The following is a 24,380-nucleotide window of genomic DNA, read 5'->3' on the forward strand; positions in this document are numbered from 1 at the left end:
TGCCCAATTGTCAAAAAGTTTCCAAAACAGTTGGGATAGAACATGAAGCCCTTATCATGGGCTACAGACCCTCTATGGTCCAGCTGCTAGGGATTTCTAGTCCCATCATATATATTCTCTTTGCTTATGTCTTCCCAGCCACAGCTTCTGGGCTATGCTTTCAATAAAACAAACAGTTCTGCCTCAGTCTCAGCATTTGCTCTCCTTTCTGTGAGGAAAGTGCACCTGTTCACATGGCTCACTCCCTCACTTCAGTCTCATATCTGCTCACTTAGCACCTCCTCAAAAAGTTTTCCTAACACCCTGACTTTAAGTGCCAGGGCCCATCACTCTGCAGTCTCTTGACCTGATTTACTTTTTTCATAGGATTTACCACTACCTAACTTTATAATTTATATCTACTCTGTTTTTATCAACCATCTGTCCTACTAGAATGTGAGCTCTGTTGAAACCAAATTTTTGTCTGACTTGCTGTAGAACAAGACCCTGACACACAGTATGAACATAATAAATATCTATTGAATGAATGAAAATTAATTGTCTTGGAAAAAAGAAATTGGCTTTGCATTTCTTTTACAAATACCATAAAACTACTCAATATGAATATTGTTCTCAATCATTTACATTATTTTGAGGGAAATAAAAAGGCCTAAAAATTGGATTTAAAAACACACATATATATATAATTCTTTCTGTATCTGTCATGTCTATCCCTGTAAAGATTTACTGACATTGAACTGACACAGGATTGTTTTTCTATATTATAATAAATGTCTTCTTTTAAAATAAGCCATTTTTATTATAAAATTAGTATATATTCACTTTAGAAAACCTGAAAAATACAAATACTGTACAAAGAATAAACTTAAATCATCCATAATTTACTACCCAGAAAGACCAATGGTAAAATGTTTTCTTTCAGTTTTATATAAAATTGAGATCCAGTTGTTTATCAGAGTTTATTATCTGTATTTTTCCTTTAACATTATACCTCAAGCATATCTTAAGAAATATAATTTTGAATGTCCTTCCAATATTCCATTTTGTACACAATGGCAACCCACTCCGGTGTTCTTACCTAGAGAATCCCATGGACAGAGGAGCCTGCAGTCCATGAGGTCACAGAGTCGGACACGACTGAAGCGACTTAGCAAGCACTCATGCATACATTATTTAAACATTCCTTTTGTCTCTTATTCTTGAATATTTAGGTGGGTTTTGGTCTTGCAGTATAAATATAAAACATACCTTCATGCTTATCTTTATATAAAGTTGCATGTTTATCATCAAATAAATTCAAATAAATTTGCAGTTTTAAGTTGGCTGATACTATTTTAATGAAGTATGCTATCTTGAAGCTAATAAGTATTAACCATTCCCATTTATTTAGAGGTAGGACTTTTTCAAGAACTTTGCAGATAGTTTCTATGTTAAATGGGCTCATATTACATGTTTTCCATCTTTCACTTAGCATTTTATCATGAACATCTTTCCGTCTTACTACCTTTATGTGTAATCGCTCTCATTTCTTTAAAGTGAGTGAAATGCTCAGTCATGTCTGACCCTCTTTGTGACCCCATGGACTGTGACTCACCAGGCTGCTCTATACATGGAATTCTCTGGGCAAAAAATACTGGAGTGGGTTACCAGGGGGTCTTCCCTTCCCAGGGGGTCTTCACAACCCAGGGGTCAAACTCAGGCCTCCTGCATTGCAGGTGGATTCTTACCATTTGAGCTACTCAGAAAGCCCAATTTCTTTAATATATTGTATAAATTTCCATATATGAATGAGCCATTTTTTACCTAGTATCCTACAAGTGGTTATTTAGTGTTGCCCCCTATTTTCTTAGTAGTATAAATATTGCTGCAATTAAAACCATCTTTGCTCATTTGTGTAAATTTCTAGAATTAGAACTGCTAGGTGAAAGCATTTGTGCATTTCTAATTTTTATATTTGTTACAAATTTCCCTTTATAAAAGTTTTGTGATTTTATGCTTGAAGAAACAATAAATGAGAGTTCTTTCCCCATAACCTCTTCAATGCTGATCTTTTAATTTCTTATAGTATAATAAATAATATATGGTATCTTACTTTAATTTATATTTCTTTTAATTTTGAATAAGGTTAATCATATATACTTGTTATGATTTGCTTAGAAGAAATGGAATAGCCATCATAATCAACAAAAGAGTCTGAAATGCAGTACTTGGATGCAATCTCAAAAACGACAGAAGGATCTCTGTTCTTTTCCAAGGCAAACTATTCAGTATCATGGTAATCCAAGTCTATGCCCCAACCAGTAAAGCTGAAGAAGCTGAAGTTGAACAGTTCTATGAAGACCTATAAGACATTCTAGAACTAACACCCAAAAAAGATGTCCTTTTCATTATAGGGGACTGGAATGCAAAAGTAAGAAGTCAAGAAACACCTGGAGTAGCAAGCAAATTTGGCCTTGGAGTACAGAATGAAGCAGGGCAAAGACTAATAGGTTTCTGCCAAGAGAACACACTGGTCATAGCAAACACCCTCTTCCAACAACACAAGAGAAGACTCTACACATTGACATCACCAGATGGTCGACACCGAAATCAGATTGATTATATTCTTTGCAACCAAAGATGGAGAAGCTCTATACAGTCAGCAAAAACAAGACTGGAGGCTGACTGTGGCTCAGATCATGAACTCCTTATTGCCAAATTGAAACTTAAATTGAAGAGAGTGGAGAAAACCACTAGACCATTCAGGTATGACCTAAATCAAATCCCTTAAGACTATACAGTGCTATTTCAAATCCTGAAAGATGATGCTGTGAAAGTGCTGCACTCAATATGCCAGCAAATTTGGAAAACTCAGCAGTGGCCACAGGACTGGAAAAGGTCCGTTTTCATTCCAATCCCAAAGAAAGGCAATGCCAAAGAATGCTCAAACTGCTGCACAATTGCACTCATCTCTCACACTAGTAAAGTGATGCTTAAAATTCTCCAAGCCAGGCTTCAGCAATATGTGAACTGTGAATTTCCAGATATTCAAGTTGGTTTTAGAAAAGGCAGAGGAACCAGAGACCAAATTGCCAACATCCACTGGATCATCAAAAAAGCAAGAGAGTTCCAGAAAAACATCTATTTCTGCTTTATTGACTACAGCGATGCCTTTGATTGTATGGATCACAATAAACTGTGGAAAATTCTAAAAGAAATGGGAATACCAGACCACCTGACCTGCCCCCTGAAAAACCTGTATGCAGGTCAGGAAGCAACAGTTAGAACTGGACATGGAACAACAGACTAGCTCCACATAGGGAAAGGAGTATCTCAAAGCTGTATATTGTCACCCTGCTTATTTAACTTCTATGCAGAGTACATCATGAGAAACGCTGGGCTGGATGAAGCACAAGCTGGAATCAGGATTGCTGGGAAAATAACAATAACCTCAAATATTCATATGACACCACCCTTATGGCAGAAAGTGAAGAACTAAAGAGCCTCTTGATGAAAGTGAAAGAAGAGAGTGAAAAAGTTGGCTTAAAGTTCAGCATTCAGAAAAGTAAGATCATGGCATCTGGTCCCTTCACTTCATGGCAAATAGATGGGGAAACAGTGGAAACAGTAACGGATTTTATTTTGGGGGGCTCCAAAATCACAGCAGATGGTGACTACAGCCATGAAGTTAAAAGACGCTTACTCCTTGGAAGGAAAGTTATGACCAACCTAGATAGCATATTAAAAAGCTGAGACATTACTTTACCATCAAAGATCCATCTAGTCAAGGCTATGGTTTTTCCAGTAATCATGTATAAATGTGAGAGTTGGACTATAAAAAAACCTGAGCACCAAAGAATTGATGGTTTTGAACTGTGGTGTTGGAGAAGACTCTTGAGAGTCCCTTGGACTGCAAGGAGATCCAACCAGTCCATTCTGAAGGAGATCAGCCCTGGGATTTCTTTGGAAGGAATGATGCTAAAGCTGAAACTCCAGTACTTTGGCCACTTCATGCCAAGAGTTGACTCATTGGAAAAGACTCTGATGCTGGGAAAGATTGAAGGTGGGAGGAGAAGGGGACGACAGAGGATGAGATGGTTGGATAGCATCACCAACTCAATGGACATGAGTTTGAGTAAACTCCAGGAATTGGTGATGGACAGGGAAGCCTGACATGCTCAGTCCATGGGGTTGCAAAGTTGCAGACACGACTGAACTGAACTGAACTCCAACATACGTAATAGTGTAGCAATAGGCAGTTTTCTTAGGATCTCACACACATTATCTCACTTGACTCTCAAGCTAATTTTGAACCTTAAAATGTTGAATGATGTACAGTCAAGATCATAGAGTGGTTAATGTGGATCTCACTCCAAACCTGTGGATGAAAAACTATGTTTTTTTTTTCTTTTTAGTAAGTAAATCCACAGAAAGAGAGATTCTCTGCCATCTTATTGTAACACCTATTCTTGTTGCTATAACCAAATGAGAGTGAGAAGCTCAGCTCCTCCTGTTTTGTGTATTAGGATCATAATCACTTATATTTGAGTCTTGTTCTATTCATTCATAAGTTTATTTCACAACCTTTAACCCACTTTATCCTTGAAATAATCACATAAATGAGATAAGGCCAAAAGAATTGTTTTTATTTTCACCCAAAAGGGAAACACTCTCGAGGAAATGGTGTTTTTTGAGATTGACAGTGAATTAATGAGAAACCAGAATCAGAATCCAGGGCTTTAGGGTTTTAGATGTACAATGGTGATCTGTCACTTGCCAAGTTGAATGTGTAGATTTGATGCATTAGTAGCCACTATATAATTATGGTTAAAAGTGAAAGATAAAAGTACAGTCTTCTGTATGTCCATCTGTCCATCATTTTACAGTTCTTCATTGCAAAATAAGGCTTAGGAATATTGTTGTTTGTTGTTCAGTCACTAAGTCGTGTCTGACTCTTTGTGACCCCATGAACTGTAGCCTGCTAGGATTCTCTGTCCATAGAATTTCTCAGGCAAAAATTCTGTAGTGGGTTGCCATTTCTTTCTCTAGGGGATCTTCCCAACCCAGGGATCAAACATACTTCTCCTACATTGACAGGTGCATTCTTTACCACTGAACCATCAGAGAAGCCCCTTAGCAATATTAACCCATACATTTGTGAGATTCTGTCTCTTCCTCCTATCTGAGAATATAATGCCTATTTTAATTTGTGTAGGATAAAAATCTCTAGAGAAAGACACTAAATGAAAGTGAAGAGAAACACACACACATCCTACTCTGACTCTAAGTTAAAAATATTAAGGATATTTGAAGTGCATGGTCAAGCTTAATATTTGACATGTCTTCAATGAAGCCAAAATTTTATTTTGACTTCTATTTTGAGTATAATAGAGTGTATTGTTAGTGTTTAATTAAAATGTATATTTCATATTTTGGTATTTTATAGTTACACATTCATATTTTTCAAGGTTATGCATTTTAATTGACTTTATTGTGCTCTTGCTAATAGGAAAATCACCATAATTTAATGGAAATCAGTACGGAAGTAGAATCACTTAGTAAGTTTGCCTTCCAACAAAAGTTGCAAGGATCTCTGTATGTCCTCTCGTACATTCTACATTGCCACATCTGGGAACATTACTTAGTATATTTGTAAACTTGCTTGTGTATTTGTAAACATTGTATAGTATATTTTGTAAACTTAGTCAGGGACAAATACATATTTTCCCCAAAGTGTACCTCAGAATCATTGAGAGATGGTGATACAGTGTTTACCCATCATCATAAGACTTTTACTTTGAGATGCTTTTTCTTATGGTGATGAATTAAGAACTAAATAGACATTTCTCCAAAGAAGACATACGGATGGCTAACAAACACATGAAAAGATGCTCAACATCACTCATTATTAGAGAAATGGAAATCAAAACCACAATGAGGTACCACTTCACACCAGTCAGAATGTCTGTGATCCAAAAATCTGCAAGCAATAAATGCTGGAGAGGGTGTGGAGAAAAGGGAACCCTCCTACACTGTTGGTGGGAATGCAAACTAGTACAGCCACTATGGAGAACAGTGTGGAGATTCCTTAAAAAATTGCAAATAGAACTGCCTTATGACCCAGCAATCCCATTGCTGGGCATACACACTGAGGAAAGCAGAATTGAAAGAGACACACGTACCCCAATGTTCATCGCAGCACTGTTTATAATAGCCAGGAAATGGAAGCAACCTAGATGTCCATCAGCAGATGAATGGATAAGAAAGCTGTGGTACATATACACAATGGAGTATTACTCAGCCATTAAAAAGAATACATTTGAATCAGTTCTGATGAGATGGATAAAACTGGAGCCGATTATACAGAGTGAAGTAAGCCAGAAAGAAAAACACCAATACAGTATACTAGCACATATATATGGAATTTAGAAAGATGGCAATGACGACCCTGTATGCAAGACAGCAAAAAAGACACAGATGTGTATAACGGACTTTTGGACTCAGAGAGAGAGGGAGAGGGTGGGATGATTTGGGAGAATGGCATTGAAACATGTATACTATCATGTAAGAATTGAATCGCCAGTCTATGTCCGATGCAGGATACAACATGCGTGGGGCTGGTGCACGGTGATGACCCAGAGAGATGTTATGGGGAGGGAGGTGGGAGGGGGGGTTCATGTTTGGGAACGCGTGTACACCCGTGGTGGATTCATGTCAATGTATGGTAAAACCAATACAGTATTGTAAAGTAAAATAAAGTAAAAATAAAAATTAAAAAAAAAATCTTTTTTAAAATTGATTCTGACCCATTTGTCAGCTTGCTTATGACAATAAAATGGTTTTTCCCAATGAGTGCCTATCTAGTTCTCATAGGATCTAGTCAAGTCCTAATGAAGATTACCTCTTTACCACTCTGTTTGAAAAAGTTGAGCCAACTGCTTCATTTATGAAATTATTCCATGGAAAGTCATGCACTATACCAATCTATTAGACCTATAACTTCTTTTAATAGGAAAAGTAGGCTGAACGCTAATCCTGGTCACTAACACTGGCTGCCTCTGTGTCTTTTCTCTTGGACAGTTCAATGGTTATTCGGGACTTAACTCTACGCAGTGCTGCTAGCTTTGGCTCCTTCCACCTGATCCGTCTACTCTACGATGAATACATGTTCTACTTAGTAGAACATCGTGTTGCTCAGGCAACAGGAGAGACACCCATAGCAGTCATGGGTGAGGTAAGAGAAGCTAAATGAGCTATGACCCACAAGGCTTTCTAAAAAGATCTGAATTTTATTTTAATCTAAATATTAATTATCAAAGCGATGGTTTCTAATCAGTGAGTCTTGGACTCCAGAGAGCCTGTATAGTTATTTCAGGGGGTCCCTAAATCCCTTTGTTCATATTTTATTAGTCAAAAGATTCTAAAATCGTAGATGATATCATGGAAAAGTACATGGAATATTTCAATATGCTATAAAAGTCTATATATAAAAGAGAAGCTTGAGAATCACTGGACTTAAAAATCCTTAGTATTACTCAACCATAAAACAGAATCAGGTAATGCCATTTGCAGCAACATAGATGGTCCTAGAAATTATCATACCAAGTGAAGTAAATCAGACAGAGACAAATATATGATATTTATATGTGGAATCTAAAGAAAGTAGTTATAAATAAATTTATTTACAAAACAAAAACAGACATACAGACATGGAAAACAAAGTTATGGTTACAAAAAGGAAAGCAGGTAGGGATAAATTGGGGAATAATAGGATTAATAATAATGTAAATCAGGCTTCCCTGGTGGCTCAGACGATAAAGAAGCTGCCTGCAATGCAGGAGACCCGGATTCAATCCTTGGGTCAAGATCTCCGGGAGAAGGGAATGGCAACCCACTCCAGTATTCTTGCCGAGAGAATTCCATGGACAGAGGAGCCTGGTGGGCTACAGTTCATGGGGCCGCAAAGAGTGAGACCTGACTGAGCGACTAACACATAGGTTTAACAGATGCACACTACTGTATATACAGTAGATAAACAAGGTTTTACCATATGGCACAGGGAAATTTATCCAGTGTTTTATAATATGATGGAAAAGAACTGAGAAAAAAGTTTGCAGATATATATAAATATGTGTGTGTGTATATATATATATATATATATATATAGCCAAATCACTTTATTGTATACCTGGAACTACCACAGTATTGTAAATCAACTATACTTGAATTAAAAAATAAAAATGTCATTGACTGGAAAATAAGGAAGATTGATGCTTCTGATAAGGCTATGGCCTAGGACCTGAGAGGGAAAAGTTAAATATGTATCTTGTTGACTCTATCCAAGTGCCCAGGAAAAGAATGAAGGATAATAACAATGATTATGAAAGTGATAGCTAACATTCCAGGAGCACTTACTATGTGCCAAACATAGTCCTAAGTCCCTTATATATATAATAAAGCATTTAATACATGTAACAATGCTTTGAGATAGGTGCTACCTCATAATGTTTTACTGATGAGAATCTGAGGTTCAGGAAGGAAGCTAAGGCACAGAGAGATTAAAAGGTTATATATCTAGCAAGCGGTGGAGACCTCTTTTAAGTATTCAGTCTGATTTTCACACCCATGCTCCTAATCAATAAAGATGTAGAAAAAAAATTCTCTTCTTCATAATTTCTGGATAGTGCCAAGATGTCATTGATATGTTCAACATATTGTAAAGCTAAAATGCTGAAGTTAATATATATGAGGTTGGTTAATATATTGAGGGATAGATAGATGTACATGCTTATATGATTCACCACTGGCTCACTTTGTTGTACTGTACTGGATTTTGACTGAATCCAGATTTTGCTAGATTATACCAGATTAGGCAGTGTTACATTTTATCATCCAAAGCAGTCAAGAAGACATATTCACTTTTAAACTATGCATATGTGCTTATTTAAATTAGAAAATAGGAGTTTTATAAATATGATGACAAAGTATAAATTAAAATATATAGTAAAATACCACAAGGATCTATGTAAGTATTCTAATATAAATAAAATACATGTGAATTTTATTTAGAATGTTGGTTAAAATATTCTTCTTTCCCTCTTTAAAATCCCTTACTGTTTGCTGATCTACATGTGTTTGTATGTTTCTTAATGGTGATTGTGCCTAAATGATGCCAATTATGTATATATGAGAATTAAGCAAGATTCATTTTAGCTTTTAAATTACGGGCAGATCCTCATGTGACCAAAGCAGTCTGAACTTTTCTTAGATTTGACTTCCCCTCAGTGCCTCTTTTCTTAGTTCTTCTCTGATTGTCTGGTTGCAAAATGCCCGATTGGCAAGTAGATTAAATACTATAAACTTTCTTAACCCAGGGCCCAAAAAGTTCTGAAATAGACATCCCTTTTGGTGTATTTAACGCATCTGGCACATACCTCCTGTGCTCCAGGACCTCTATAGCAGGATGACCAGGATAATGATCATAGGGATTCTCATTAATACCATGTGGCTAATCCTGATGCATGGTCTTTGCTTGCCTTGCATCTTTAGGGAATGAAAGCTGTGGCTGTAAGCCACTGACATGGCATGAAGATTTAACTACTTCCTCATATGCTAGTACAGGAAGTACTGGCTCACCAGAATTAAAATGGCTGTATATAGTCTATACTACCAAGAAACATTCTAAATGGCTTTTTTTTTTACCTTATGTAAACAATGTAAATGAATAAGACACTGTCACATGATTCAAAAATATGACACAAAATCTAGATCAGAAAGTGATCTTCTCTAAGATCAAAATCTAAGCATATCTCTTGATTTCTTTGCTTACTATCTCCTTACTCAGTTTATAGGAAAACCCTCTGAGTTGTCTGTGCTCATCATTATTCAGTCCAAGTCAAGTAAAGTTAATTTTACAGGTTTGATCTCCCTATAACATTTATGCCTCATAGAACAATAAGCCATTATAGACTTGTTAGCTATGGTCATATTATCATATCTAAAATTTCTTGATTCTTGGGGAAAGGAGAAAGAAATGCGAGATAAAGGAAGGCTGTTTTCCCATGTATCTTTTCATGTGTTACCCTAAGCCTACCCTAGAAGTCAGATTGGAGGTAAAAAGGCTTTCATGTGTCAAGCCTCAGCTGTAATCTAACTCCTTAGATGACTTCCATTTCAAAAGAAAAGGTCCAGAAGTGCCTGTGTATACAGTGGGCATGATACTACAGGCCAGAATCCATGGAAATCCATAAAAATTCACCATTACTCTCAATTGCAGCTAGTGGTTTTCAATCATCAGTGATAACAACCACAGTTGTCACTATTTAGTGTGAGTTTATCATACCCTTAATGAAATTAAGCTCTTAATCTATCTACTAATGGTCCTTTCTCAGTAAACGGTTCTCTCCCTCTGGATCAGGTTGAATATGTGAGCATCATCTTTACATATCTTTCTGTTTTGACCTGCGTGTCCAACCAGTTACTAAGTCTGCCCTTTCCCAAACTCCACATAGTGCAGGCAGTATCATCTTATGAAAATGCAAACCTGATTGTGTTATACCCTCTTAAAACCCTTTAGTGACTTTATCTTCTGCTAGTTAAGAAACAAAAATCTTTCTGTGGTATAAAATCTGGCCTTTCTCTCTGATCAAACTCACCCTCTCTCTTCCAGGTCCTTCTGTTGCAATTACAGTAGTCTTTTCTCTGTTCTTACTCAAGTTTTTCTCATCACTGGACAAGTGTATAAATGGTTCTTTTACCTAGAACTGTCTGCCTGACTCTCTTTGCCTATTCTGACTCCTTCATGTCTTAAATACCATTTCCTCTAGGAGGTCCAATTTCCCTCAGACTACATTAGATACTCGTTTTCTCTCTAATTTATACTTTTCATTCTAGAACCTGCAGAATAATAAGTGCTTTGTATGATTTGTGTTATTATAGATTTAATGCCTGGAAATAATGGAGGACTTTGAGTCAGAAGAATTGAACTCTGCTTACAGTTCTGTAACTTATGGTAGTATAATCTCAGGCAAATCATGTTCACTTAGGCTGATTCTCTGACTTATCTCTAAAATTAATGTATTCATTTATTTAACAAATGCTTCCTTCCCTGTCCTTCACTATCTCCCAGAGTTTGCTGGAAATTGGGTCCATTGAGTCAGTGATGCCATCCAACCATTTCATGCTCTGTTGCTCCCTTTTCCTCTTGCCTTCAATCTTTCCCAGCATCAGGGTCTTTTCCAATGAGTCGGCTCTTCGCATCAGGTGACCAGAGCATTGGAGCTTCAGCTTCAGCATCAGTCCTTCCAATGAATTTTCAGGGTTGATTTCCTTTAGGATTGACTGGTTTGATCTTGATGGCCAAGGGACTCTCAAAATTCTTCTCTGGCACCACAGTTCAAAAGCATCAGTTCTTTAGCACTCAGCCTTCTTTATGGTCCAACTCTCATATCCATACATGACTACTGGAAAAACCATATCTTTGACTATATAGACCTTTGTCAGAAAAGTGATGTCTCTACTGTCTAGGTTTGTCATAGCTTTTCTTCCAAGGAGCAAGTGTCTTTTACTTTCAAGGCTGTAGTCACCATCTGCAGTGATCTTAGAGCACAAGAAAATAAAATCTGTCAGTTTCCATGGTTTCCCCATCTATTTCCCCATGCCATAAAATGATGGAACCAGATGACATGATCTTAATTTTCTGAATGTTTAGTTTCAAACCAGCCTTTTCACTCTCCTCTTTTACTTTCATCAAGAGGCTCTTTAGTTCCTCTTCGCTTTCTGCCATTAGGGTGGTGTCATCTGCATATCTGAGATTATTGATATTTCTTCTGGCAATCCTGATTCCAGCTTGTGCTTCATCCAGCCCAGCATTTCACATAATGTACTCTGCGTAGAAGTTAAATCAGCAGGGTGACAATATAAAACCTTTACGTACTCCTTTCCCAGTTTTCAACCAGTTTGTCATTCCATGTCTGGTTCTGTTGCTTCTTGACCTGCATACAGGTTTCTCAGGAGGCAGGTAAGGTGGTCTGGTATTCCCATCTCTAAGAAGTTTCCACAGTTTGTCATGATCCACACAGTCTTACACATCTATTCTATAATGTTTAGTATATAGTAAGGAACAAGATGAATTTTGACACTGCATTCACGGAACTTATATTTTAGTAGTGGATACATATTTGTTAAATGTTCACATAACTATATAGCTATAAATTCTGAGAAATACTGCAAAGGAAAATTAAAGAGATATAGGAATACTTAGGGCTTCCCTGGTGGCTCAGCTCATAAAGAATCTGCCTGCAATGTGGGAGACCTGGGTCTGATCCCTTGGGTTGGGAAGACCCCCTGGAGAAGGGAAAGGCTACCCATTCCAGTATTCTGGCCTGGAGAATTCCCTGAACTGTATAATCCATGGTGTCGCAAAGAGTCAGACATGAATACTTAAAGAATAATACGTTATTACTATTATACTAATAATACTTAAGGAATAATATTCATTTGTGAGTGAATATTATTTTTAACTCATTTTACAAACAGTGAAATGAGACACAGAACCATCAAGTCACACAGAGTCACACAGCTACTAGCTTATAAAATCAGGTTTGGAAGCCAAGCACCCTGGCAGGATTAACCCTTGCTGGTATTCTGCCATGTTTGTTACCTGCTGCAGGATAGAGTGAGACTGAAGCAAGAATAGTTCAGATATTAGTGATGGGAAAGTGGAAAAATAGTCACAAACTTACTGGACTTTTGTTTTGCATTTATAGGTGTTGTATGTGGGACAGATATCAGACAGCTAAGGGGCTTCCCTTGTGGCTCAGCCATAAAAATTCTGCCTGCAATGCAGGAGACATGGGTTCAATCCCTGGATTGGGAAGTTCCCCTGGAAAAGGAAATGGCAACCCACTCCACTCTCCTTGCCTTGAAATCCCATGGACAGAGAAGCCTGATGGGCTACAGTCTATGGAGTTGCAAAGAGTCAGACATGACTTAGTGACTAAAGAGAGTCAGCTAAATAGATCCAAAGGCAAGGGGAAAGGTTTCCCTTTTAAAGTAGCTTAAGGGACAATGCATCTTTTCATTAATGTGAATTCAATACATGTTTTTAAATTAAAATTATTTACATTATTTGAGCAAGCAGGAGAGACCAATACCTCATGTTTTACGTATAAAGACTGTACACAAACATACAGTTATATTTTTGCATTCCCTGTAGCACTATTTCAGTTGTTGAAATGAAGGCTACCATGTAATGGAACTCCCAAACAAAAGAGCATCACCACTATGAGTTTTCTTCTAAATGTCAAGCCTGCTACTATATAACACCAACTAGCAAGTTATTCAAAGTATTTGCATTTCAAAAATGACATTATTATTTTTATTTTTTGTCTGGGTGATAAAGAGGAAACTATTTACTGCTAAAATTTATGCAATTTTTTGAATTTTATTTAAATATTATAAGTATACCAATAGACTTTCTGGCAGTGATAAAATTTGAAGAGAAGGAATAAAATAAACAAGTTGCATCTGTTTGCACACTTGTTAAATTCTTTTAAAAATCATAAGGTTTTCTGTGCAGCTTTGACACAGAGAACTGAGCAGAAAAATATCCATTTATTTGGATTTTATGACTGTTTGAAGTATATTTGGAAGTTTATGGCAAAAATGCTTTATTACTTTAAAATATATGTTGTTTTAATATAGTCATTGAATCTACAGATTTGTATTGCTACATAAAATGACTTTGTGACAAACATTTTTATGTTTAATGTATTAAGTATATTTAAATTGTCTTTATCATAATTTAATTATACTTAATAGAATATCTAAGACATCTATCTCTAATCAACTTTTTAAAATAAAATTAGGAACCAAAACATGCTTTAATTTTTAGTTGTGAATATCAATATTAAAAATATAATATTTTAGTAATATTTTTAGTGAAAAAATTAAGGCACTCTTAAGGATTTACCATTAAAAGAAAACTGTCTTGGCTTCAGTAATACTGATATACTCAGAGGGAAAGGGAAAAAACTGTTTAAAACCTAAAAAGTGGAGAAGAGCAATAATAATTCACAGACAAGCCTTTAGGATAAAAATTGAGTGAAAAAGTTCCATTTGATAGAAGTACAACCATTGTAAACAAGCATGAATGCTCAAAATCAAATTAATGATAAACAGATTTCAGTGAGCACTATTATTCTAGTGCACCAAGGGAATACACTGAAAATGTACTTGTTGAATAATAGACTTGTTATAGAATATTTTAAAAGGGATTATATCACAAGTTAAAATCATTTGCAGGAAAAAAATGCATCTTGGAACAGTAGTGACTTAACAAGTATAATGAGTACTTGTCAAAAGTTTTATTATTTATAACAAAGCTTACTTTTTATTAATATTTTTTTTTCTAATTGAGGACTGGCCTGGTGACAATTACTGTGCTGAATGCCTTACATTCTTATTTAATATTCACCAAAATCTTGCAAAGAATCTCTTCCTGTCCCCATTTCACCCGTAAGGAAAATACAGGTTGAAAGTCACCCAATATCAGAACTAGTCAGTGGTAGAGCTGACTGTAGAAAGTGGGTCAGTCTCATCCCAGATAGCCAAATGAGTTCAATCCACATTTTAATTTTTCACTGCATAAGTTGTTTATAGATAGTTTCAAAACAGGGACTGATTTATTTCTGTACTTTACAACTCCCCCCAAATGCATGCACACTCACAGTCTCACACACACTAGATGCCTGGCGTGAAAGCTTGCATTATGTTGTTCCAGGGCAAGGCTTCTTTCCTCTGTTTCGCAGGCTGCATCTTGATAGTCCTACCACCCTTCCCCTTTCCACTTTTTGTTAGTTAGCAAACTAAATAGAGTATTAGTCTAAGCAAATTGCAATTGGAAAGCTTAATCTGCCAGAAAACAACAACAGCAACAAATTATACCCTTCAGTTCCTCTGTACCCACCCACAGACTAGACCTAAATCAAAATTATGTTTTTAGAATTTGCAGTTTGCTTTTAGCTGTAAATCTGCTCCTCTACATTAGCACAATTCTAACAGCTTGAAAATAAATGATAGAAGTGACCCCCTGGAAAACCTTTCTCCTACACTTCATCCTCCAAGTTTCTAAGAGTTATCTCTGTAGATATTTTCCAATTTTTTTCCTCTTTCCTGGTTTATCATTCCGCTCCTTACTCTCCTTGCATTTGAGAAAAGCATCTATTGACTCAGCACCTCAGAGCTGCAACCTTGTCCCTCTGGGCTGGATCCCTGTACATTAGCTTCCTCTACTTGGTTTCCTTCGTGGCTTGCTCTGGGCTCTAACCTCTCCTCACATCCTCTTCAGGGAATGGAGTTTTGCTTAGAGATCTGGTGTAAACACAATGCAGCAATAGATGCCCCCAAAATACTCATTCAAGATTGTTGTTGTTGTTCAAGCAATAGATGCCCCCATAATACTCATTCAAGATTGTTGTTGTCATTCAAGCACTAAGTCACATCCAACTCTGCAGCCCTATGGACTGCAGCGTGCCAGGCTTCCCTGTCCTTCACCGTCTCCTGGCATTTGCTGAAACTCATGTCCATCGAGTCAGTGATGCTATCCAACCATCTCATTCTCTTTCATCCCCTTTTCTTCCTGCCCTCAATCTTTCTGAGCCACAAGCCTTTTCCAGTGAGTGGGCTCTTTGCATCAGGTGGCCTAAGTATTAAAGCTTCACCTTCAGCATCAATCCTTCATTCATGGTGAAGTGAAAATTGCTCAGTTATGTCTGACTCTTAGCAACTCCATGGACTATGCAGTCCATGGAATTTTTTAGGCCTGAATACTGGAGTGGGTAGCCTTTCCCTTCTCCAGGGGATCTTCCCAACCCAGGGATTGAACCCAGGTCTCCCTCATCACAGGCGATTCTTTACCAGCTGAACCACAAGGGAAGCCCTCATTCATGGTAGGAAGTAGAAAAAATGAAACAATACCAGCTAACAGAATGTCTCATTTCATTTCATGATGAACATTCTGGATTTCCATATCGGGAAAATAAAGCTCCTAGACTAACTCCTAGAGGGTGATGTGCTCCCTCTCCCCAGAATATGCCTTCAGTATTTCAGAGAGCCTCTGTATGAAGTTGGGTTTTCATGAGTGCTTACAACTGGAGCTTGGTTTTCCCAGAGAGTTTGGAAGTGGGCAAAGAGAAAAAAATCGAAATCCAAGATTTCTGGACATTTTTCAAGAACTAAAATGGTCAGTGTAGACAATAGGAAGGGAAATTCAGCACACTGTCCTCGTCAACAATGTCCACCACTGGGCTCTTCGCTTAGAAACAGTTCGCTGGTAGCCCCAGCTTTGGAGTCAGCTAGGTGTGAAAGGTTCCCGGGCGTAGATTAAGCATGACAGCGCCCCCTGCTGGCCTCCTTGCCACACTCTGTCTTCCTGTACCCAGCCCATGTGTCTGGCCCTGCCCGTTGTCTTCCTGGTATTTTTGCTCACAGACACAGGTGAAGATGGTGGTCGCTGGTCCTCCTGGGAAAAAAAGTCCTTGTTTGAGATGGGTAAGCTCCTTAATTCACAGGAATGGTTTTCTGCTTTTCACCATCACTGTACTAAAATATACTTTAATATGAGAGACTTTCAACATTTATATGGGCCAGGTGTGATAATCCTACAAGTACTTCAAATCTGATTCACTCTAGTGGTAAAAGTCTTCTTGTTACAAAGAGAACATGTTTCTACACTCTCATCACCCTTGTCTCCCCAGTTAATAATTTTCAAAAAGGGGAAGTGGCATAATCAAAATAAGAAGTGCTCCTCTGACAGAATAAATTAATACCATGGTTTTCTGATAGATAGTGAAGGTGGCCTCAGTGGGAGCCTGTCTGTACTTAAAAGCACCAAGTTTCTTTCTTATCAGCCTATAGTTTTAGTTGCATAAAGGGTATACTGCTGGGCCCCACCCAAACATTGACAGGGCCTATGGTATCCTACATCTGAATATTCTAAAAGTTATGAATCAAACTAGAAATAAAACCTGTTCTATCCATCTAGGTTGAAAAATATATTTTGATAATAATTTGGAAGACTGGATTTAAATTTAAAATTCTTAGGCTCCTCCTAGTTCTGTATCAGAATATGGTGACATAGACATAGCTGAGCCGTGGCCCAGCCTCTGTCCCGTAGACCACTTCTCTTCTCTTAGGTATCATTCCCTACCTATATTGTGAAGAGCCTGTGCTCATGCTTGTGGACACCTTGATCCAGTGTTCAGGTTTTGTCTGTCTTTTGCGAATAGCTGCTGCTTCCCCTACACCAACCCCCACACCAGCTATCCCTTCTTTCTTCCCAAAGGTGGACTTAGAAAGAGACCTGTACAGGCCTGAAAGGGGACTTTGGGGTTTTAGGCAGGAAATTCTGGGATCTCAGATAACAGAAGTATGGTCTGAGGGGTAGGAGTAAAATACAGGCTTCTGGAGGGCACACCCACGTGACCCTTGCCCTGTGGGAAGGGCCACGGCCATAGGAAAGCCAAAGCAGGGCCCTCTGTGACGTGGGGCTCAGGACAGAGGCTCCTCTTGGTTTGACCTAGTGGTAGCATTAAATATTCCTGTTTTTGAAATTACTTTTCTCCTCAAAAGCATCTAAGGCCTGTATTCCTTCTTTTTCACTACCTGCTTGCTCACTCATGAGTGCTTCTTAGAGGTTTTTTTCTTGAAATATAATTGCTTGGCAATATTAATTTCACATGGACAGAATAGTGATTCACTCTTTTTATCGATTTTACTCCCCATCTAAAGTCGTTACAAACTAATGCCTTTATTTCCCTGTGCTGTAAATATATTCTTGTGAAAGTGTTAATTGCTCAGTCATGTCCAACTCTTTGAAACCCCATGGACTGTAGCCTACCAGGCTCTTCTGTCCACAGAATCCTCCAGGCAAGGATACTGGAGTGGGTTGCCATTTCCTTCTCCAGGGGATCTTCCCCACCCTGGAGTCGAACCCAGGTCTCCTGCATTGCAGGCAGATTCTTTACTGTCTGAGCTACTATGCTGCTACAAACGACTATAGTAGTTTGTTTAATTTCTTAGAGATTTTGAAACCATATAAAGGCAGATAAGTTACTGTGTCCCTAGGGTGCAGAAGGGAAAAAATCCTGAGGAGTCAGAATCATGATAAAAATAAGCTACCTGGGTATAGAGTAGCCAACAGCACAAGTTGCCAGGACGGCCAGCTAGCCTGAAAGGGTAGAACCAACAGTGAATATTTGGCAGAATTTTCCTTGGCATGAAGCAGACTAGCAGAAATCTTACCCATCTTTGCAGGCTTCAGTAAAGCTATTTGGAAATACATAGAAAAGTCTACTTCTAGAGTGAAAAAATGGCCAAGGAAAACACAGTTTTCCCAAATGGAACATTAACATACCTTTCAGATTTTCCCTGGCTGCCCAGATGATGTCATGATTCCTGATGAATCCTCCCTCCCCAGAATGGGGTAAACTCTTCCAGCATCCCAGTGAGTGAGGTCTTTGTCTCAGGCTTTGGACACCTTCCTTCTGTCCCTAGTCTCTGTGTTGTGGGCTCCCGTGGAGCCTCCCCAGCTTGCTGTCTGGGCCCCCTGGCATCCTCTGCATACTTCAGTTTCCAGCTATTAGAATACACAGCTTGCCTCCCTCCCTGTGGAAAGTTCGCTGCTGCTGGATCTGACAGGTAGTGGTCTCTGGAGTAGATCTGCGGGCTGCGTTCTCCTGTGCCAAGCCTGCTTCCTCTCTTGGTGCCTGTTCTTGTGCATCACGTCCTGTGATGAACCCCTTCTCAGCTGCATGGCCACAAGTCAGGGTCATACTCAGGGTCACTCCCAGGGATGCTGCCTGTGGTCACACTGGCTATGCTGACAAGTCTCCCACTTATACTTCCTGGCCATTACTACTCGTTGTGAACTCATGGTCTAGCAGACACCTGTTGGCTGCCTTGACCACACATTTTTCAGTCTGCTCTTGTCTAGGAGCATGCTCATTATTATGACCCCTTGTAAGGCCTGGAGGAAACAGTTTCTAAGGTTAAGAAGTCTGTCTTCCTAAAAATAACAGATATGCTTTCTCTGCATCCCATTCAGTTTCTGCTTTAGAATGTCCCCTATTTATCTATATGGCTGACAATTTTAATTCCTTTGTACATACAAGGCCATATGCTTTCTACCCCAGAGCACATGTTAAGTCCCTTAAGTTATATTCTCTCCTCCTTGTATGGAACATTCTCTCTCTTTGACCTTCTCCCCCTTTCCATCTCTCCCTGCTAATCCCTAACTCCCTCCCTTCCTAAACTGATAGTCAGAATATCTGGTCTCAATATTGCATACTCAATGCTATATTTAGGAAATATGGTGGTCTAACACCATCATATTTCCTATATAATGTTAAACAGATTAATGTGTTTTCAATAGCTGTAAGATTAAGCTCCTTACCTTGCCAAATTCATAAACTTTTTTTGTGATGCTGCTGCTGCTGCTGCTGAGTCACTTCAGTCGTGTCCGACTCTGTGTGACCCCATAGATGGCAGCCCACCAGGCTCTGCCGTCCCTGGGATTCTCCAGGCAAGAACACTGGAGTGGGTTGCCATTTCCATCTCCAATGCATGAAAGTGAAAAGTGAAAGTGAAGTCGCTCAGTCGTGTCCGACTCTTAGCGACCCCATGGACTGCAGCCTACCAGGCTCCTCCATCCATGGATTTTCCAGGCAAGAGTACTGGAGTGGGATGCCATTGCCTTCTCCGTTTTGTGAGGCAGTGATACTTACGTAAGGTTGTGAGGAAAAGGCTCTCTGAGGAAGTGACATAGAGAAGGCAATATTTGGCATCCTTATATTTGAGAGGAAACCAACCACCTACTAAACCATGACTGTACTTTATAAATTGTTAAGATGTCACCTCAGTGAATAGCAGTCCCCTCCAGTCCCCTGTGCAGCAAGGGAAATTAGAAAACAGTAACAGTTTTTCTGATTTCTGAAGCGTAAGCTTACACTGACCTCTGGACCTTCTTGCCAACCTCCATTTTTTCATCTGTATCATGTCTCTCCTCCTCTGCTCTTGCCGGTTTGTGCCGGCCTCATTTAGGTCCATGTGGTCTCTCTCCCATCTGGGATTGTGTCTTCCTTATGCCCGCCTCAGTCTTCCCTGCCTCCCGTGCCTTCCTGCTACTTTACCCGCTGCTCACTCCCGTTCCCCCTGCAACTGATTTCCCTTTCTAATAACCCTGTACTTCTAAAGCCTTCCTGAAGGTTTCCCAGGCTGTCTTCACTTTTGGCTAAACCACCTGCCCTTTCCAACATAAGCAAATTTTGATATTCACCTTCAGAAAGAGGGAGCATTTCCAGACTAACCTGACTAGAACTGGCCGGCAGTGTCTAGCACATAGTAAGCTCTTAGCAAATATTTTTTGAATCCTGAGTGAATGAACTGATTTTTCTAGTCTTAGTCTATCTATAAGATTAAAGTGATTTTTTTCCTTAATATGTGTATATTGTTTCCTCACCCATAAAATGCATATAAAAACCTTTACCTTGCACTATATAGAGATATTAAAATCTCTTATTCACAAGATTTTTATTTTAAATCTACCCTGGGATTAACTTTGCAATTAATCCCAGAGACACCTAGAGGCATTGGCAGTGTCTCATAGATTATTATTATTATTGGTACATTGTCCCCCACAGTACGTGGTCACAAGCCTACAGCATTGAGTGTGCAAATACTTATTTACTAATGAGCATAACAATCAGAGATTTCAGTTGTTTGGGTTTTTATTTTTATCATCCTGAGTAATCAGATGTGTGTGCGTGCATGCTAAGTCGTCGCTTTAGTCGTGTCTGACTCTTTGCGACCCTATGGACTGTAGCCTGCCAGGCTCCTCTGTCCATGGGATTCTCCAAGCAAGAATACTAGTGTGTGCCATGCCCTCTTCCAGGGGGTCTTCCCGACACAGGGATCGAACCCCCCATGCATGTGTTTCCTGCATTGGCAGGTGGGCTCTATACCCCTAGCGCCACCTGGGAACCTGAGTCTCCTGCACTGCAGACAGATTTACTGTCTGCAGCCACTAGGGAAGCTCAGTAATCAGATACATTCATTCAGATTAAGCAGAAATTTTCAAGAAAAATATCTATATTAAGATGTTATATTTTCAGTTAAGTAGCAACTAAAAAGCAGTGTTTATTTTGAGGAAAAATTTTCAGATGTGTCCAGAGTTTGGTTTTAGCCACTCTGCATGGTATTATTGATCACCAGTAGCAGGAATAATTTCGTTTCAAAAAAACTTCTCAGGATTTATCAAAAACAAATGGTGTGTTCACTTTTTATAGGTATAGAAGTATGCTTAGATTCATCAGTGCCAACTTGTTTCCAGTATGGGGTCCTAAGTGTTGTTAAGTACTCATTTACAAGAAATAAAACTCTAATTCTGTATGTCAAATAGAAATAACGAACTGACCTTTCAGCTTTGAGCATTCTCTATTTATAGTCCTAAAATATTTAAATAATACCAAAAATAGGTAAAGAAAATCCTGTTGTGATTTTTAGTACTTCTATTCTCTAGTTCAAGAAATCCTATATAATTTAAACTGTGGTGTTTATTTAGACTAGCATAAGGTTCTGAGCCATGTGAACAGGAACAACTTAAAAACAACAGTTCAGTACTTATCATTTTGTGTTTACTGCCTAAGGGATATAAATGTAAGGCGATGGGGCAGTCTTTCAAACAAACATGCTGAGAGTTATGCATCCAGGAGGGCTTGTCCCTTTCAAAGCAGTCACCTAGGGAGGCTACACGTTTGTTCCATTAATAACCTCATGGCTTACAATGTTGTGGAATGCTGTTTTTTAAAACTGCCTCTGAACCTGCTAAGAAATAATAAAGAGCAAGATGACACATTATTTTGGATACCCAGAATTGTGGTAGAGATACATTTGACTTTGATGAGTAATCAAAAATCATCTTAGATCAAACACAGTGAAGAAAATGCAGAGTATTTGGGGTGGTTGTTTGATGTAAAAACAACAAGATGGGCTTTCTTGAATGATACATAAACTAACTCTTGACGTCGATTATCAAAGAGGAGTTCTGGACTCTTAAAACTTGGAATAAATGTAGAGGCTCCTAAGGTAGCTACTGTGAAGAATAATACATGTCTAGGTAAAAACTAATAATGTGTGTATATTTGCAAAATAAGGTTAGTTTTATTACTTTGTAGACATACTTTGTAGGTGAAAAAAATACTACTATCATGGAACTTTTTATAAGCAAACTTCCAAATGTAAGTAGAATTTCTCTCTTACCCTTTCTAAGCTTTTTGAGAAGTCTGAATTTCTACTAATGACTTATTCTGAATCTTCAGCTTTCAAAACAGTAATGTTTACCATTTGAAAAGCAGGTGCTGTGAGACTTCACTTCAGCTTTTCCTGATTAGCTTCGCGACCTCTGCTCTTCAGGGTTTTTCAGTGTATCCATCTTTGTTCATCCTGAGAATCTCAAAGTGTATTTTTCACTGTAAAAATATCATTAAGCTTTTGAACCAAGGTAGAAATTAAAGTCTAAGCTGAATAATATTAATTGTTCCATATTGTTTTAAGCCCTTTTTTGTTGCATTCGTAACAATGCCTTTCTTTTTTACTTTGGGACCCTGTATCTTAGTAAATAAAAAGATCAAATTATAAGAAGTCTCCAAGGTTTCGTAAAAATAAATACTCTCAGTTGTTGGGGCTCCTATTGTTTTTCACTTCTACTAATAAAAACTCCAAAAGCGGAGTTCAAACATGTGGCTGGACCACATTTCTGTAATGTAGACTGCAGGTGGACTCTTGGAGTTAACAGGGGTGGAGTTAATGCATCCTGCTTCATCAGAGCGTTTCCAAATCTATTCTGCCACATCCATCTTCATCCAGGTCAGCCAGGCCCCTATTTCTTCACTGCTGAGTTCAACTAATGAAAAGCAAAATGGAGCATGGAAGGCAGAGAAAATTGTTATCCTTTTGTGAAGAGGCTAAGACAGCTAAATTGTGACACAGTTTAAACTGTTCAAATTCGACAGGTTTGATTGGAAAATTAGGTGACCCATGTAGTTAGAGATCAAAATGGTCACTAGTTTACAGTTTTAAAAAGTCATATTGTGGTGTTTTTCTACAGTCTCTTAGAATATTATTTTATTCCACCTGGTAGTAACTGTTGCACAAATGACTATTGTTTTGCAGTTTGGTGATTTAAATGCTGTGTCTCCTGGAAATCTGGATAAAGGTAAGAACTGAAAATAATGTACATTTTTAAGGACTTTTTTTGAGTAAGAAGTTCTCAGAGGAAAATGCAGTATATGTACATATATAAAGTATATGTACACATACATTTCCATTTTGTGGAAATGGCATAGAATCCTTGATGAATATGACAGTTGTGTCTTTTGAAATGCTTCACTATTTCTCCAGTTCTATGCTTTCCTTATGTTATGTATATTAAGTGCAAAAATTGAATTTAAATGCAGCTTAAACTCTTCTTGACTTTTTGCCTGCAGTTGATTACAAGTAACAAGAAATTCTTTCTGGCCTTCATCGAAGTCCTGGAGAAAAGTGATAAAATTGGGTCAAATATTTTTATTCAAGGTCCACTCGGCAAGAAAAAGATTCCTCAGCCTACCCAAGTCACTAATTCATACTTTTCAGTAGAAAGGGAACTCAGAGATAGTGAAGTTTACTATAAAAGCACAATCAGTATTGGGGGAGTAACATATATACTTCTTGAATTTTCATATTAGCGTTGCCATTCTAATATGACAACCCAATATATAATTCTGAAGAAACTCACAACCTATGACACCAGAGTAAAAAGAGAAGGGCTCAAGGGGAAATGAGGTTGAAACAGAAAACACAAACACTCCTGAAAAAAAATTCTATCTCAGATTTTATTTTGATGTAAAATTTCTAATAAGTAAGCACTGTAGAAAGTACACCTTTAAGAAAGTACACCTTTCTTAAAACACACACACACACACACACACACACACACACACACACACAAAGTGAAGACATCTTGAGGTTTAAGGAATTGAGTTTTGGAGTCAAAGTGTACAAAGATTGGGAAGAACTATACTGTTAGCCCTTGCAGGACAGAGCCAGCGGGGAAGCTGAGGCATGAGGAAGGATGTAGGAAATCTACACGCAAGGTGCTGTGCTGTTCTCTGCAGCATTCGGTACCAGGGTCCTCAGTGTTCAGCTTCCGAGCCTTCCTGGTGGTGGGAGACAGTCATGTGCCGGGAAAGTCCTATGTGAATCAATATCACTCCCACATTAAACTCCTGTCACTATTTATCAACCATGTACACTTCAATTCCCATTTTAATAATACATATAATAGCTCAATAATAGCAAAACAG

General features: G+C 38.3%; 1 protein-coding gene across 1 annotated transcript in view; it reads left to right on the forward strand.

The window, feature by feature from the left end:
- Positions 1-24,380, forward strand: part of RFX3 (regulatory factor X3) — a 188,215-nt gene that overhangs the window by 160,250 nt on the left and 3,585 nt on the right. The window contains exons 14-16 of the mRNA XM_052645026.1: positions 7,060-7,213; positions 22,212-22,274; positions 23,209-23,251. Coding sequence (XP_052500986.1) covers positions 7,060-7,213; positions 22,212-22,274; positions 23,209-23,251 — 260 coding nt within the window. The remainder of the gene's footprint in view (positions 1-7,059; positions 7,214-22,211; positions 22,275-23,208; positions 23,252-24,380) is intronic.

This window comes from Budorcas taxicolor, chromosome 8 (assembly GCF_023091745.1).
Source record: "Budorcas taxicolor isolate Tak-1 chromosome 8, Takin1.1, whole genome shotgun sequence".
Lineage (NCBI taxonomy): Eukaryota > Metazoa > Chordata > Mammalia > Artiodactyla > Bovidae > Budorcas > Budorcas taxicolor.